General features: G+C 45.5%; 1 protein-coding gene across 7 annotated transcripts in view; it reads right to left on the reverse strand.

Moving 5' to 3' along the window:
* Positions 1–212: 212 nt before the first annotated feature.
* Positions 213–16,801, reverse strand: part of LOC122833530 (plasma membrane calcium-transporting ATPase 2-like) — a 63,431-nt gene continuing 46,842 nt past the window's right edge. For 2 of the 7 annotated variants that reach the window (XM_044121174.1, XM_044121173.1), the window contains 7 exons: positions 15,716–15,907; positions 13,562–13,775; positions 13,278–13,489; positions 12,847–12,954; positions 11,529–11,711; positions 8,276–8,483; positions 2,698–5,557 (listed from right to left, as the gene is read on the reverse strand). In XM_044121174.1, the coding sequence (XP_043977109.1) occupies positions 5,553–5,557; positions 8,276–8,483; positions 11,529–11,711; positions 12,847–12,954; positions 13,278–13,489; positions 13,562–13,775; positions 15,716–15,907 (1,122 nt within the window). In that variant the 3' untranslated portion in view covers positions 2,698–5,552. Of the gene's footprint in view, positions 736–2,697; positions 5,558–8,275; positions 8,484–11,528; positions 11,712–12,846; positions 12,955–13,277; positions 13,490–13,561; positions 13,776–15,715; positions 15,908–16,801 lie in introns of those variants that run through there. The other 5 variants (XM_044121172.1, XM_044121171.1, XM_044121176.1 and 2 more) reach the window with 3 other exon arrangements.

Raw genomic sequence — 16,801 nt, forward strand, 5'->3', positions numbered from 1 at the left:
GGACGGAGAGAGGGATGGATGGACGGCAGTAACATTCGTGTCCTGTAGGAACTGCATCAGACCCGATTCAGCCGTCGGGTTCTGAGCTGCACAACCTGCAGATCCAAACTGGTTCTGTAGAGCTGGTGAGGCGACATTTATTCATCACTAAGAAACTAAAAACTGATCTTTAAAAGAACCACAAACTCAGTTTTATTTCAAATTTCAATGGCTTTATTTTTTATGTATATAGATTTGTATATATTTATATATATTATATATATATATATTTATGTAACAACTTGTTCTCAGTTGCTTGATTATCATCTTTTGTTCAAACGACATGACACCAAGACCAGGGCATTCCACATGATCATATCTTACAAAAGAGTAAAGAAAAACCAGGAGTGTGTGCACACACACACGCGCATCCATCAGCGCGTCGTTTGTCTGCATGGAGAACCGAAGGTCACAGAACCAACGAGACGAGCAGACAGGGAGGAAGAGGAGGAGGAGGAGGAAGCAGGTGGCGAACGGGACTATTCTGTTGCATAGATCGAAGCAAACAGGAGAACGAGAGACAAACAGACAGGATGAGAGTCTCACACACACACACACACACACACACACACACACACACGTGGGGAAGCACAGGACGTTTTGGTCCAAATCCAAACCGAGGCTCAGAACCAGAACTGAGGTGTCTGCCGCAGCCGGTGGCAGCCAGGTGGTGGCGCTGCAGATCTGAAGCTGCTGCTGTGAACCAGATGAGTTTTAAATGAAATACAATCTGAGTCCATAACAAGCAGTAAATACAGGCTTTTATTCTGAAAAACATTTTTCAAACATTTCTGACTGCATCAGCTTTTGTTTACTTTAATAACAATATTTCTAATAATAATAATAATAATAATAATAATAATTTTATCTGCCTCTTAAATTTGAGCTGAAATGGATTCCTGGGAATATTTCAGTCAGAAGCTGCAGAGGAGCTAAAAACATTCACGCAAAAAAATAAAACCCTCCAAAATGTTCCAGACAGTCCAGATGTCTCATGTTTTACAGCTTCAGACTGGTTCCTGCTAATCCGGTGTCACACCGGATTTGAGGGCGCCTCAGAATCCGGTGTGACACCTGAACCGGGTCAGATGGAACCAGAGAAAAATAAACGTTTTCATACGTAAAGCAGCTGCAGATCATTTTTCAGAAAATGAATTTCTGACGTCAGATTTAAATTTTTGGAGCTTGTGGACGACAAACTGCTGATGGGAAAGTTTGGATTCTGATCCAGAGATTGGAAGTTTAGTTTTTCAGATCAATTGATGCGATTGGTGAGAGAGCGATGAGTTCAGGGACAGTATGTGAACCGGAGTTCTGTGATGGGGGAAGATGGGAACAGACAGATGAGATTCCAGGTTTGCTCAGTGTTTTCTCCTCTCAGTGTAACGGAGACTGACTGTGTGTGTGTGTGTGTGTGTGTGTGGAGTCAACAGTTGGGATGCGTCATTCCGTACTAAAACATGCAGAACACAGAACATTGAACACAGATACTGAACAGCTGCTGATTCTTTTTTCTGGGTTTTGTTGGGTTTTTTCTGGCTACACAGAACACGACGGAACCAATCGCACCAGGTTGGACATATTGCTTTAAACCACCAAAGTCTGTATATATGTCATGCATGCCACATAGATGATATCATGTTTATACAAAAATAACACCAACGCCTATAACTGGCTATCATAGTAATTACAGAAACTAAAACTTTCAGTCTTTTTTGCAACAAAGTTCAAACAGAGAACCGGATTTCTGCCTTCATATTTAAATCTGATACATGTTGGTACATATCGGAGATAAATACACACGGAATGTAAATGTGGCTTCCAGCTGTGATGTTCCAGTTTGTTTTGCAGACGATGAGCAGGGTCGTAACAGAGGAAGCTCCTTCATGATGGAAAACAAAGTTCTGCTGCCGCAGGGGCGTCCGGGATGAGGTCCAAGCAGCCGGACGCCCCGCGGAGCCACTGAGGCTACGGCAAGAGCAGAGGGACAATCCTGAACCAGGCCGAGGGAGGGGCAGAGAGAGAGAGAGGGTGGAAACGACTTTGGCAGAACAATCTTAAAGCTATGCTGGGTGATGATTGGCTGATTGGCCGCTCTCCCACTTCCTGGTTGGCCTCATTCGGTATGCGACATTATTTACACACGCGCCACCTGCTGGTCAGGGGCAGCAGTTCAGCAGGAAGAGGAAGTGATGTCAGAGAGCTCGGACAGTCCCGTCCTCTCCACAGTAGGCTGAAAGTCAGATGGAGCACAGCGGCACCTTGTGTCCCGCTCCAGGCTCCAGAACCAGGCGCCGGATCGGAAAACCACTGCTGCAGTCAGAATCTACAGGACGGATAAGTCTGGGTTCTGGAAGAACCTCTGGACCCGGGCCAACCCGGTTCTACCGGCACTAAGCTCAGGTTTTTCCTGGAGTTCTGTTCTCAGGTCCGTCTGGTCTTGGTTAATCGTCTCCGTTTGGTCTCTGATCCGTTTCTACAGTGAGTGGTTGGGTCTGAACACTAACCTCAGGAGTTGGTTATCGTGGGCCCGGTTCTGACCCAGAGTCCCACAGAGGCTGTAAACGGATGACTAACCCAACCGGCGCCGAGCTCTGGATGAGGGGCGGAGCCTGGAGCCGAACACAACATGATCCAGTGAACAAACAAACCCAGAAGTTGGAGGAATAACGATACATTCCTGTTTAATGTTGGACTCAAACCAAGTCAGAACCGTTACAACAAAGAAACCAAAGTGGAGCCAGAGGGGCTGATGGGAAGTGAACAGCCAACAGGAAGTAAACAAGTCACTGCAGGTTTGGGAGCCCTAACGTCAGGTGACTCGGACGCCACACGTGGCAGAAACATTGCAGCTGTAAAAACAGAGTCCACGGCAGATTCCTATCATTCAGGTTCTGAAGGCTCACCAAACTCCTCAGCCTGTACAGATTCATACATCTGCAAAATATTAAAAAGTACTCAATATAAAAATACAGAAGAATTGTAAAAAATGAACAAAACATTGAATTTTATATGAACACCATGCAAGAAAGGTTTCCTACTCAGTTAAACAGTAAGATTGAGGAGAGGAACAGATGAGGGGGTCAAACCGCTTCTCATGTAAACATCGGAGAGGTCCTTCAAACACGGTTCGGCAGTGACAACTGAAGAGTTTCTCCTGGCTTTTTGGTCGAGTTTGGAGGGCGGGGCGGGGCGGGGCCTCTGGAATAATGACGGAAAACAACATCCTAGAAAATATGGCTCTGAGTACTTAGAAAAAGCTCGTTGAGGGGAAAAGATCAACCAAGTCATGGAGAATATGGCAGTAGTCGCACATCGCCTCCGTCAGGAGAGGCCGACGGCGGTTAGAAGGGATCGGACGCGCCGCTGCGGGAAGCAGCGGGGACACAGTGGATTCAACTCTACAGGCCGACTGGTGACATCATCAGTCTCCTATAAACCTCAGCATGGCCTCCACACTAACGCCTGTCCAACACGGCATGGCAGAGCGGTGTCGCCGGGGCAACGGTGATGGCGATGAGCAGACGCCGGCTCCACTGCTGGCCGTGTGATGTCACTGACAGCTCATCAAAAATCAGACAAACGAGGGAATAGAAACGACGGAAGCACAACTCAGGAGTTCCAGGAGCGGCAAACGACCAGGGAACGCCCAGCCATTAGGGAACGCCCGGCGACCAGGGAACGCCAGGCGACCAGGGAACGCCCAGCGGCGAGTGACCCAAGAAGTGCCCATTGGCTAAAGATGCAGGAGCAAGATGCAGAAAACCCAGGACTTTCTGTCAGTGGGCGATCCATGAGCTCTAAGAGCTCCTGGCAACAAATGATATGGGAACTCCAGGAAGGCCAGACGACGAGGGACCCAGGAGCTTGTAGCTGCAGACGCTGAGCCTACTGTCCATTACTGGCTAGAAAAACGTTGCGCTCTGGCCGTCTGTGTCTGCAGCCTCATTCTGACTCTGTTCATGGCTCCACTTTAAGGGAACTTCCTGCACTGATCCAACCAACAGATCAGTACTGCAGTCAGCTCCTTCTGAATGTTTAAACTCCTTAGTGTGTGATGACAGGGAAGCAGCTGCCTGAGGGGGCGGGGCCTCTGTGATGGAGAGGTGGAGCTCCAGCCAGGCCTCCATCGTGCAAAGCAGGAAAAGTGGGCTCTACGTTTGAGTCGGGGCAAACCCTAAACACACTGCAGTTTGAAATGAGTTCTCATTTTTTACATGATTTTTAAAGGGGGGTATTATGTACAATTTTGAGCTGTACATCAGGTTATGATGTTATTCCTCCAGGAGGCAACACTCCAGGTTTCCAAAACATACCTGGAGTGTTGCCTTGATTCTTTCATGCATGTTTGAGAAATCCTTTAATCTGCATGTAAATCACTGGGTGAAGAAGTGTTTGGTTAAACTGAGCGCTGCTTTTCCCACACAGAGCTGCAGTCTCCAAGCAGAAAGTGTTAAAAGAGCAGGAGCTTCTAAAGGTGACAGAGTCCCAATTTCAAGGCGTTAAATTGGAAAGAAATTTATTTTATGTCAACTTTGATATATACAGGATTTTTAGAACTGAAGGTACAATAGTTACTTTATTGTTTTATAAAATGGCACCATGTGCCTGGAAAATACATAATAATACCCCCTTAAGTTTAATCTGATCCGGTGCAGCTCAGACGGGCCGACCGGCGCCGGCGTCCCCGCCGTGTGGCGTCAGAAGGGAGGGGGGCGAAACGAAAGGAAACGGTTAGTGTTTAATGCGTCGGCAGCGATCAACCGTCGCAGCAAAACAGCAGAAGATCTGCGGGATGTTTCCTTCAGGTTCTCCACCGTGGGACAGACAGGAAGATCATGGAGCTCTGAACAGAGACGCGTCCAAACAGCTGGACTCACGGCCATCATGCCACTCAACAGGAAACCAAAACATGCATCAGGTTAAGACAGACCGGGGCGGGGGGAAACAGAACCCGGCTCAGACGGGACGAGGTCGGAGAGCGGGTCGTGTCTGGATGCTGCAGTGTTGGAAAGCCAACAAACTGCCTTCCCACAATGCACTGCAGCATGCAGAGGTGAAAAGGGGAGGAAGATTTCTATAAGTAAACTAAGGGAGTTTAAACAAGAAGCAGGTGTTCCTGGTGAGGAGGCTCCGCCCCCAGCTGATGGGATGGAGGCGATGGAGGAACAAACTGAACAACATCACAGTCAGGATGGAGACAGCGTGGGGCGAGGATGTGAGCTGATGAGAGGGTGAGTCATGACGCCCCTCCTCAGAGCAACAACCCAGCTGGTGGAGGTGATGAAGAGGAGGGGAAGGAGGAGGAGCTCCTTGCTGCCAGGTGCTTCTCCTTCGCCGAGGATCAGTGAAGTTCCTCGATCGCGTCGCTTTTCTCCTCAATGATGCTGAACCGAGGCGCCTCCTCTTCAGAATGCGGCAAAAACTCAGGATGAGCCATGAAACTATGGATGGAGCTACGGGAATGTGGACTCTCCATCTCGAAGATGGAACTACGGAACGCGTTCACCACCTTAATCTGAAACAAACAGAGAGGACACGTCAGGAGCAGGAAGATGAACAGCAAGAACACTGATTTTAACAGGCAGCGGGGCTGATGGGACATTCATGGGGTGTGGGGGTGCATCCAGATCTGGGCAGGGAGATGCAAAACTACAGATCACAACAATTACAACGAAGGAACGATGACTGCAAACTTTGGAGGAAAACCGAGAAAGATTCTTAAACACAAGAGGACCAAAAATGCTCATCATGATGTTGGAGGCACCCACACACACACACACACACACACACACACACACCATCTAGGCATCACACAGTTATTCCTAACACCCCATCACGCCACGGCGGATGCTCCATCACTGCTGCACAACCTGCAGCAACAACTGAGTCAAAGTGTCACCTAATCTCATGCAGCACTAAGCAAACGCTCCATCTACACTCAAAGATTCATTCATGAAAGTTAAACTGACGGCATGACCCACTTTCTGATCAGTTTGGCTAATAATAATAATCACTTATTAAGGTTCTTAACAGAATATTGAAGCTTCATTACCAGAAATGTGTTTAACGTTACTTATGGAAAAAAGGAATAAAAAGCTGAAATTACAAAACATTTCAATACTACATTCTGACGCAGTAGGATAGTTCACAGCCTTGATCCCAGCACACACTATTCCAAGCAGGAAAGCATTAAACTCATCTTCACATTTAGAGCCCAGTCTGGTTTCCAACACGCCACCACAGTTCCTCACTGATCCTCAGTGATGCAGCGCTTTCATTTTAAAAACTACTGACTTCTCCATGAATTCCACATAAACTCCCAGTTAGAGATTAGGTGGTGCAAATCAGAAAAGTCACTTTGACCAGTTCTGGACTGGGTTTTCAGACTGCCTGCAGTTTAATGCTTCTGACCACATTATCTGGGAAAACTAATACATCTTTATATTTATATTTTTAAGAACTCTAATCAAAATGGAGATTTGAGAAAACTCTTGTTAAATAAACACAAAAAGAAATTTAGGATCCCACACATGACAGCGAGGGCTGCACAGTGGTGCAGTTGGTAGAGCTGTTGCCTTGCAGCAAGAAGGTCCTGGGTTCGATTCCCGGCCCGGGGTCTTTCTGCATGGAGTTTGCATGTTCTCCCTGTGCATGGTGGGTTCTCTCCGGGTTCTCCGGCTTCCTCCCACAGTCCAAAAACATGACTGTCAGGTTAATTGGTCTCTCTAAATTCTCCCTAGGTGTGTGTGTGTGTGTGTGTGTGAATGGTTGTTTGTCTTGTATGTCTCTGTGTTGCCCTGCGACAGACTGGTGACCTGTCCAGGGTGAACCCGCCTCTCGCCCGGGACGCAGCTGGAGAGGAACCAGCAACCCTCCCAACCCCATTAGGGAAGAAGGGTGTAAAGAAAATGGATGGATGGACACATGACAGCCTATGATAGTGTTGCTCTACGCTGCCCCCTATGGGTCTGGGATGTTAAAGCAACACTCAGAGTGGATTTGTGTGAGTTAATGTGGATGAAAACTTCTCTGGAACAAAAAACAATGCAGAGAAGATACTTGTTTTCATAAAGGTCGGCTCCCTGTGGAGGCTTAAATTTCCCTCTGGGATGAAAACGTGCAGCTCTCCCTGAACCTGAACAGGATCATCCATTTGACCACAAACCGGGACAGGAGGCTCAGGTAAATCCTGACCAATATCCGGTTCTTTTCCGGGTCAACAGAAAGAACTCTGAACAGTCACACTTCCACCTGAACTGGCGTTAGATTCCTCGTACAGCTCAGACCGTAAACATCACTCCTGAAACCTTTATCCTGTTGGGTTACCGTGACAACCGCAGCCTCAGAACCAGAAAACGGCTCAGTTAGAGAAGGTCGGGTCCCGGCGGGTCATGAAGTCATTTCAACCATCAGGGTCACTGGGAAAACACAACCCAACATAATCCTGCTCTGTCCTCTGGAGGCCTTTCCTCTGATGAGGCGGCTGCTGCCGATCACCCTGATTTATACGCACCAGCACACACTCTCCATTATAATTAATAACCTGCAGCTCAAAGCTGAACCACAGGAGAGCTGCAGCTGAGCACGCACACACACACACACACACACACACCTTCACACACAAAGTTTAGACACTGCTGGATGTTAAACCATGAGAGACTTGCGGAGCCCGAAGGATTTAAAGCCATAAAATGATCTTGGTAACCAGGCTGCTGCCTCTGAGCAGCAGATTTATGGATCGTTAAGCCTGCAGGGCGACCAATCAGAAACCTTCTTCTCTTCTGTTTCCGACTCGACGGCTGCAAGTCTCACCAGGTCTTTACACGAGTTCACAGGTCAAACGTCCAGAACATGCAGAAGAAACGGCTGAGAGCAAGCTGAAACTGAAAGAGATGAAGATGAAGCAGAGGAGGCTGTCTGCATGTTCTCTGACCCTTCTACTCCTGGACTCCTGACCTCTGACCCTTGGAGGGACGCTCCAGTACTCTCAAATGCTTTCTGGGTGGCTATCCTCTCGCGGAGCAGCTACTTCTTCGCCCTGCTGGTTCTGGTTTGACTGAAGCTCATTTTGAGATCTTTGATCAGAACTAAAACTCTCCTGACCTCCTGTCTAGTTTGTGATCAGACGAGGACATGCAGACACCTGTCAGGGACAGACGCGGTTTCATGCAGATTAAACAGAGTCCAGCCTGGCTGAGGCGCCGTGTGAGCCGGCCTCCAGTCACACACTCACTGCCTGCGGCGGAGGAGGAAGCAGCAGCAGGGGCCGGAGCCCCAGCCGAGTTGGTGAGAGAGGAGGAGGAGCTAAGCCCTACATGGGTGGGGCTAGAGAGAGTTTTGGCGGCAGTGGCGTCATTGTGCTGGCTGACGACGGACGGCTGGCGGCGCAGGGCACCGGGCACCGCCGCCTGGCCCGTCTGGAAGGTATAGACCACATCCATCTGGGGGAGGACAGCCACAGTTAGACAGCAGAGACAGAGCGAGAGGACAGCAGGACGGGGACGTGTCCAGAGGGGTTAGAGAGGACAGAGAGTTAAACAAAGGCAGACCTGAACAGAGTTAGGAGGTCAGAGGTCAGTGGAAAGGTTCCTCCAGAAATCCACCAGAACTACGTCTGAAAACGGATCCACTGGATTTCTGTCCATCAGCAGAAAACAAACCCTCTCCTTTTCTGACATCACATTTCTATGAATTTCACTGATGATTTCTGATTTTCAGACTATTGAATCTAATCTGTAAAGTGTGATTCTCTTTTTCTTCAGCTCTCTGTACTGTGATGCATCTTAAACAACAAATTCCCTTCAGAAGTTCTTAATGTTGGTCTGCATCAGAGACGGGGGGGTTGAAGATGGATGGAGTTAAATCAGGACAATCCTGATAGAAAACCTTTTAGAGGCTGCAGAACCCTGAACCCTGGTCAGTGGCCTAGTCAAAGACCAAACCTAAATTGAGCTGAGAATTGAAAACTAATGTTTTAATTAATTTGGCGTTTCATAAACTTCGGTTAAATAAAGTTCAACATCTGTGATGAAGTTTTGGTTCTCGACTGTTAAGTATTCTTTAAGTACCTAGATGTTTATATTCATGCTCTTATTTTGAAGTGGAGGAAGACCTTTTACGCATCAGTAATGTCTATTATTATCTGCAGTTTAAAATCATGCTTATTGTGGTCAATATGGCCAAACTAGCAGCAGAGTGAGGAAAAGTCAACTTTTGTAAAACTGAAACCTTTAGAGGAAGATCTGACCCAGAGAATCACTTCCTGAACAGGAAGAGGTGTAATGGCAGATTGATCCAGTGGAGGTTGAATTTAGTGCTTTAGCGTTAGCTGAACTAATGTTTGTGATTAGCGGCAGGCATAGCTAACTTTTTACCGATGTTCACCTCTGGGTAAAACATTGAGGTTCCCTCTGTTAACCGGAGCATCTGATCTGTTCTTCATTTTAAAAAATGTTTTATGTTTTCGCAAGAAATCAGAAAATGAATCAGACTGGAAACCAGGATAAAGTTCTGCTTTGGTTCCCTCCAGGACAAACACCAGAGTCCTGAGGAACATCGTGGGTTTGATGTGTGAAGAAACACAACCATGAGGGAGAAACAAAGATGGAGGCAGAGAGAAGAGGAAGTCACGGAGGAGCCGTTGTGATTTAGAGACGCGTTCATCCGAGTGACGGAAGCGGAGCTGGATGAATGGAGAGCGCTCAGAGGAACGCAAGCAGCAGAAAGAGGAGAAATGTCATTTGGAATGACTGATAAAGTCTCAGCGACGAGGTGCTGCTTGTACCAATTATTCCCCCTCTGTGTTTGACTGCTGAGGCGTCAAGCGGAGCAGCGCCGCCCCACCGGATTAGGGAGGAGGGCGAGACGAAGAGGAGCACGGAGAGATAAGAAGCTAATTAGCTCGCCTCCCCGTCCTGCCGTCCTCCCGTCCCAGCAGGACGATGGTGCTGATACACGACGACAAGAGGAAATGCTTTCTTGTTTCTCAGGTGAGCGCTTCGACTGGATCTCTTCTCTCGGAAACATTCGGACCTGTTGGGTTCCTGGTGCCGATCGGATCCTCCTCAGTGGAAGACCAGACAGACAGGCTTAGCGCTGTAGTTAGGCTGCTGTAGGACATAATGCAGCTGCGCCTATTAGCGCTGTCCTTTCTAGTGTTTCTGGTTCTATAGTCGATTCCTAACTGGTCAGCTTTCTGAAAGCCCATTTAGAACCATATGACTAGAAGCTTAACGACATTTTAGCTATAATAACTTGACTATATTTCTGCAAACAGAAGGCCTGTCATGGCCTCATTAACTAATAAACCAGGAGTTTTGTTTTCTGATGCTAATCTGTCATCTTCCTGTTGAAGCTCGGTGGTTTTACTGTTTTTGGAGCGCACTGCATTTTGATTGGTCGCTGTTCCCCATGAGCCCGCCTCCAGCTCATGACAAGAGCAGTTATTGGTTCAGGTGCAGCAGCAGACTGGTGCTGAGAAACACCAGTACCAGTGAAGCACTGGAAAAGGCTGCTGTGTCTTTAAGAGGGACTGATGGAGAACAGAAACAGCTTTGAGTTTCTGGTTCTGCTGGAGGGTTCCTTCTACTAGCAGGGAGTAGTTCCTCCCCACTGTTACCATATGCTTGCTCAGGAGTCTACTGATCCTGTTTTACCAACCAGTTCATTAAACTGGTAAGTGACTTTTATTAGTGTTAAGTAGATTCTATTATTATTGTTTTTATATTATTTGTTGATGATGTGTGTAACAGAGTCTCTGTTGTAAATGAGTTTCAAGAGATTTTCCTGTATAAATAAATGATTAATAAAAAAACTAACTAAAAACAAAACAATCGGGACTAAAATAGGAGTTTAAATGTGTCGATGTGATTGGACGGATCTTAATTGATTGTCTCCAGTTAATTAATGCAGAAATGAATCAGCAGCAATGATCATTTAAACACTGAGCCGAGAAGAACCACCAACTGTGTGTGTGTGTGTGTGTGTGTGCGTGTGTGTGTGTTGGCTGCTGCTACTGGACGTGGGTGTTAGCATCAAGGCTAATGAAGCCAACAGGGACAGAATGGACCGACTGGACATGTTGATGCTCAGTGTGTGTTGATCCTGTAGGAGGATCTCACACACACACACACACACACACACACACACACACACACACACACACACGCACACACACACAGTCTCCAGCCTGGTTTCCATGCCAATGTGTGTAAGTGTTGCACTAACTAGAGGATAACTGGTCCTCTGCTCTGTCAGAACTGGTTGAACTGGTAACCAGTTGTGATCCTGACTGGTTTTAGCCGGAGTGTCTGTGGCTGTCAGCGGGTCGCCTGCCGCTTTAATTGGAGGTTTTAATGAAGAGGTTCTGGGCTGCGGATCTGCAGCAGAGTGTGAAATTAACAGAACCTCGGTCTTGTCGCTGCCCAGTTCAGCAGAGCTTTGATGTGAGGAGTAAAACCAGTTTGAACCGGGACGGTTAGCGGTACCTGGGTTTGGATCCGGTTGAGCCCTCGGAACCAGAGGATCTGGCCTCGCCGCAGCTCCATCTCTGCGTGGTCGATCTCGTCCGTGTCCTCCGTCAGGTCCTCCTTGTGGATCTCCTCCTTGGTGATGCCGTGGCCCGCTTCCTTCAGGAACTTGAGGTGGTGGGTCGGGATGGCCGAGATCAGCTGAGGACGGGACAACCAGCTTACTTCCTGCTTTCCAGAACATCCTGCCAGTTTGGACTGGTTTAGCCCGGCTCCACCAGCAGTGGAGGAGTTTCAACATTTAGTCCATAGTTTAATAATTCTAGTTTCTGTGTTTGCTGTTGGCAGGCCTGTCACAATAAATACTGCTGGATGATAAATGATCCCATAAGTTATTGCAATAGACGATAATATAATATAATATAATATAATATAATATAATATAATATAATATAATATAATATAATATAATATAATATAATAATTACATAATAATGCAAGAATAGATTCTCAAAGATCAATAAATGTTCAAATTTAATGAACATTTAACACTGGAACTGCAGGACATTTTAAACATGCTCTTATTTTGTTGATCATTTATCATGATGAGTTTTACAGAATTTAAATTTATCACCATCACAATAAATTCCAATTAATGATTTTTAAAGCTCCCAAAAGCGTCTGCATCATCAGGATTGTTAATTTTACTATTTTCTCTTTTTTTTTGTTAACTAGAGTATAAATATTTCTAAATTTGAAAATATGATTAATACAGTTACTGTGTGCAGTTTAGTGATATGAATCACACTTTGTTATCTTACTGGTGTCCTAAAAATATTTTTTCAAGATTAGCAATTGTTGAGCTCTGAATTCAGTTGCTTAAAAAGTTAGTAATAAATGTTTCTTATTGTTACTTTAATATTTATCACAATAGTACCACAAAATAAAACTTTAAGTCCATATCGCACACCTTTATCTAAATAAACAAAACAACAGAAACACAAATAAAATGAATTATAAAGACAAAATTGTCTAGTTGAGACCAAAACACTAAACTGAAGACCAATTATTCAGGTTTTGGTGAAAAGAGAGAAACAATAAATAATGCAAATGTAAATTATTGGCTTTGTTTTCATTTATAGTGAGATTAATGGATTTATTGTTTGGACATCTTTCCCTCACCAGAGCGCCATCAAACCACACAGAGGGACCGATGCTGCGGCTCGCTCTCCCTCGCAACTCGTAAACAGGAGCTCATTGCCATGCCGACGGTTGCTATGGTAACGTGGCAGCGGCACAAAGCTCCCCTGCAGCCAGGTGTGTGGGTGGAACTCACCTGTCCCCACAGCAGCTCGCCCATTCCCACGAAGACGCACCACAGCCACTGGTCGATGGTGAGCGGCGCGCAGGAGAACGGCTTCCCTCCGAACTGAACGATGATGATCTGAGCAGGAGAGGAAGAAACAGAGCGTTTTTCAGGCTTTCACCAGAGGACTCCATGGCCAGCTGTCTGTCCTGATCGCCACCTGAATGTGGGTCAGATCCTTCCTTTTCCTTTTCCCACCTGGAAACAGATCTAGACTCTAGAACAGCCACCAGGCAGCATTCAGCAGATATTCTAGTTATTTATAAATCTATAAACAGTTTTTGTTTAAAGACTTTAGTTGAATGATTTTCTCAGTCACTGAACAAAAGAAAGTTTTTTATTTCAATAAAAAGAATGCTGGAAGCCTCATTTTGGAAGTAACATGATGATGATGATGGTACCTGCAGGGCAAAGGTGCCCAGGACCACGCTGCAGAAGATGGGATTCTTGTACACGCCCTCGAACACGTTCCTCTCGCCGTGGATCTTCCTGGCGTTGATCTCATTGAAGAGCTGCATCATCACGAACACGTTGAAGACGATGGTGTAGTGTTCAGACGGCGGGGAGTGCAGCGGAGCGTTGCGGCCGCTGTCGATGTTGAAGAACTTTTCCCCTGAGAAACGACCAGAAGCTGTAGCTACAACCTGCAAGCTGTTAGCATTAGCTAGCATTGAGCTGAGCTCACCTGCAAACAGCAGAGTGAAGATGATGATGAGCTGGAACACGGCGTGGCCCAGAATGTTCTTCATCATGGTCCGGGAGATGAGGGGCTTGTCGCGGCCGTAGGGTTTGCGTAGCAGCAGCGACTCGGTGGGCGGTTCGGTGGCCAGAGCGAGGGACGCCAGCGTGTCCATAATGAGGTTGACCCACAGCATCTGCACGGCCTTCAGAGGGGAGTCCTGCAGAGCGGAGAGTCTGTTAGCTCTGAGGTCAACAATAACCCCACTTTTAGAGCCGTCCTCTGGGTTTCCAGTTAAAACCATTTCTGTCACCATGGTAACCGACAACAAAGTCTCACCATCTTGCTAGTTTTAGGCTCAAATAATTTTTTTCATATGGCGCCGTTTCACATCTTTTCTCCAACACAAATAAATTCCCTTATTAGCGATTAGCATCTAAATCCTCTGTAGCTTCACTATTTGATTAATGGAAATATGAGTTGTGATGTGGCAAAAGGTAAAAGGTCACAATTTGATTAGTGCAGTCGTAATAAGCAATAAACCAATTTATCACATGATAACTTATAACAAACTTCCATCTGGATGATTTATTTATTTATTGTCTTTCTACCTGAACTCTTCAGTCTGGTGTTTTGGTCTCAACTAGTCTTATTTTGAAGGATAATTTGGTTTTCAGACACTTCATAATTCATTTTATTTGTTGTTTTGTTTATTTATTTTGGATATGTAAAATCTCTTCCAGCTCCAGTGTAAAATGTTCTTTAGGATTTAAAGTTTATTATTTTGCTAATACTATTAGATATCTTGAAAACGGTCTCAAAAGAACAAAATGATCAGAAATTGCAATAACTTCTGGGAAAGTTTGTCGCAGACTAAATGTAGTTATTGTGCCAGGCAAAGATGAGAAATTCAGCTTAAAACAACCTGATGTTTATCTTTTAAATAACAGTAGAAGAAGAAATAAAATCACTTTCTGAGTGTGACTCGCTGCATGTGGAGGCCATGTCGGTGCTGCCTCTATCTGGTCACATTATTTTACTTCGTTAACACCAGATTGTTCAACACAGATCCACTCTAATGATGCGTGTCGACGTGCCGGTGGCTCCACATGCACCAAGCGCCGCCGGTGCTGCTGAGGGGGGGAAAATCCGAGCCTGCAGACCTGCTGAGTTCCTGTTTTATTTCAGGACCGCGGACGTGATGGGTTGCCATGGTTTCAGGCTGCATCCTGGCCTGGCTGCTGCTGCAGAGCGGTTAGTTATCACTGTGCCAGCTGTGAGCTTCTTAATTAACACACAGCCTCCAGATGTTCTGCTCTGCTGCAGTTCAGGAGTTCAGCTTCCTGGTCGCATCACTTCCTGACACGATGAAGGCGACCAGAAACTATCATCTTCTTCAACGCTTCAGTCAGAGCCCTCTTCAAGGAAATCACACCATTCGATCACTAAGAGACAAATTCACTAATGTGTTGATTAGCATCTGATTAGCTGGCTGGAATTACAGAAACGACATACTAACAGATTTTTATTCAAACTAGAGTAGTTTAGGGTTCTTCATTATTGTTTTGTTTTTGTTTGTCTAATTCATTGTTAGAGAATTTGACTGTTTTTATTAGTTAAATATTGCTTAGTTGTACTTTATTAGTTATAGTAGTAGTTATAGTTTTTTCAGACTTAATTACAGTTTTCATTTAATTTTCAGGAGCAGAATTTACCTAAAGATTGTGATTATGTAAACATGGACTGGATAACAAACCCTCAACACAAAGTTGCTTTCTCCCAACTTCTGGTCTTGCCATTTTGCGGATTTCGGTAAACGTCGTAATTTGCCGACAGCTGACGTAAACTGCTTGTGCGGGAAAAAAATCTATTTCACTTCAGTTCGAAAAGCTAATAAATAGCTTCATAAACACACAAAAGGACATTACATGTACAAATTCACAACGCTTTAGTTTTATATATGCACAATACAGTCCCAGTTAGTTGTAGATTTCCCCATTAATCAATCAAACATTAATGAAAATGTTTTAGTTAACTATAATAACCTTGGTTCTGCACTCTGTATCAACCTGAAACTGATTTATGACTGGTTTGTACCAGTGGGTCAGAACCCTGCGGCCATCATATTTCGGCCTGCAGGGGGTGGAGGCGGACGGTTACCTGAGTGATGCAGGCGCCGGTGAAGGCCACGATCACGGCCACCACGTTGACGGTCAGCTGGAACTGCAGGAACTTGGAGATGCTGTCGTAGACATTCCTGCCCCACATGACGGCCTTTACGATGCTGGTGAAGTTATCGTCGGTCAGGATGATGTCAGAGGCCTCCTTGGCCACGTCGGTACCGGCGATGCCCTGCAGGTGACACGCAGGATGAGATGCACATCTCTGCAGGATGCTAACAGAGTCCACAAAGGGATGAAAACAGGAAGGAGCTTCTACAAAGACATTCTGGACAGAGGACGGGTCAGCAGAGGTCTCCCTCTGATTGCTTGAACCCGTGATTTCATTCATCTGGTCTCAACTCAAAGTCACACGACCACAGATGAGGGTAGGAACGTGGAGTGACAGTCCCTGGTACCCCATGGCTGAAAACTTGGAGACTACTGGGGAAAATTTACCACTGATGCCTGTAGATGAATTTTAAACACATAGCTGAATTCATAATGGCAGTCCTTCACTGCCATCTGCTGGTCAGTGATATTATGAGTTCGTTTAGGATTTTTTATTACTGATTTTGTAGCACATTTTTCAAAAAGTTGCAAATCTTTTAGCCTTTATATTTGTCATAACATGATTTTACAAAAAAAGTTTAAATTCTTGCACATAACTTTCCCTTTCCTCGTCTTTTCTTATCAGGTTATAATCCCTGCTTACCTGAGAAAACCCTGCATCTGCATCATCATCATCATCATCATCAGCAGCAGCCTCACCGTCCTGCTGCTGGACTCTGGTCTAAAGTCTCCTCCCTGACTCTTAGCTCTTCTAGTGTGACAATAAAAAATGATTTTAAATATGTGAAAAGAAACAGTGAGAACAACTTCTATAGAGAAATGAAAGCTGATCAGGAGCATTCCTGGTATTAACTAGGTTATAAGGGATGTAAAATAGGTAAGATCAACATTATAATATTCTTGTTAACTAGATTTATATTATATACTGCAATGGATCATCATTTAGCTAACATTATCTGAATGTAACAGCATTAATCAACATTCAGGACTTATTTGGAAGAAAACTGAAAAGATC

Source organism: Gambusia affinis, linkage group LG07 (genome assembly GCF_019740435.1).
Source record: "Gambusia affinis linkage group LG07, SWU_Gaff_1.0, whole genome shotgun sequence".
Lineage (NCBI taxonomy): Eukaryota > Metazoa > Chordata > Actinopteri > Cyprinodontiformes > Poeciliidae > Gambusia > Gambusia affinis.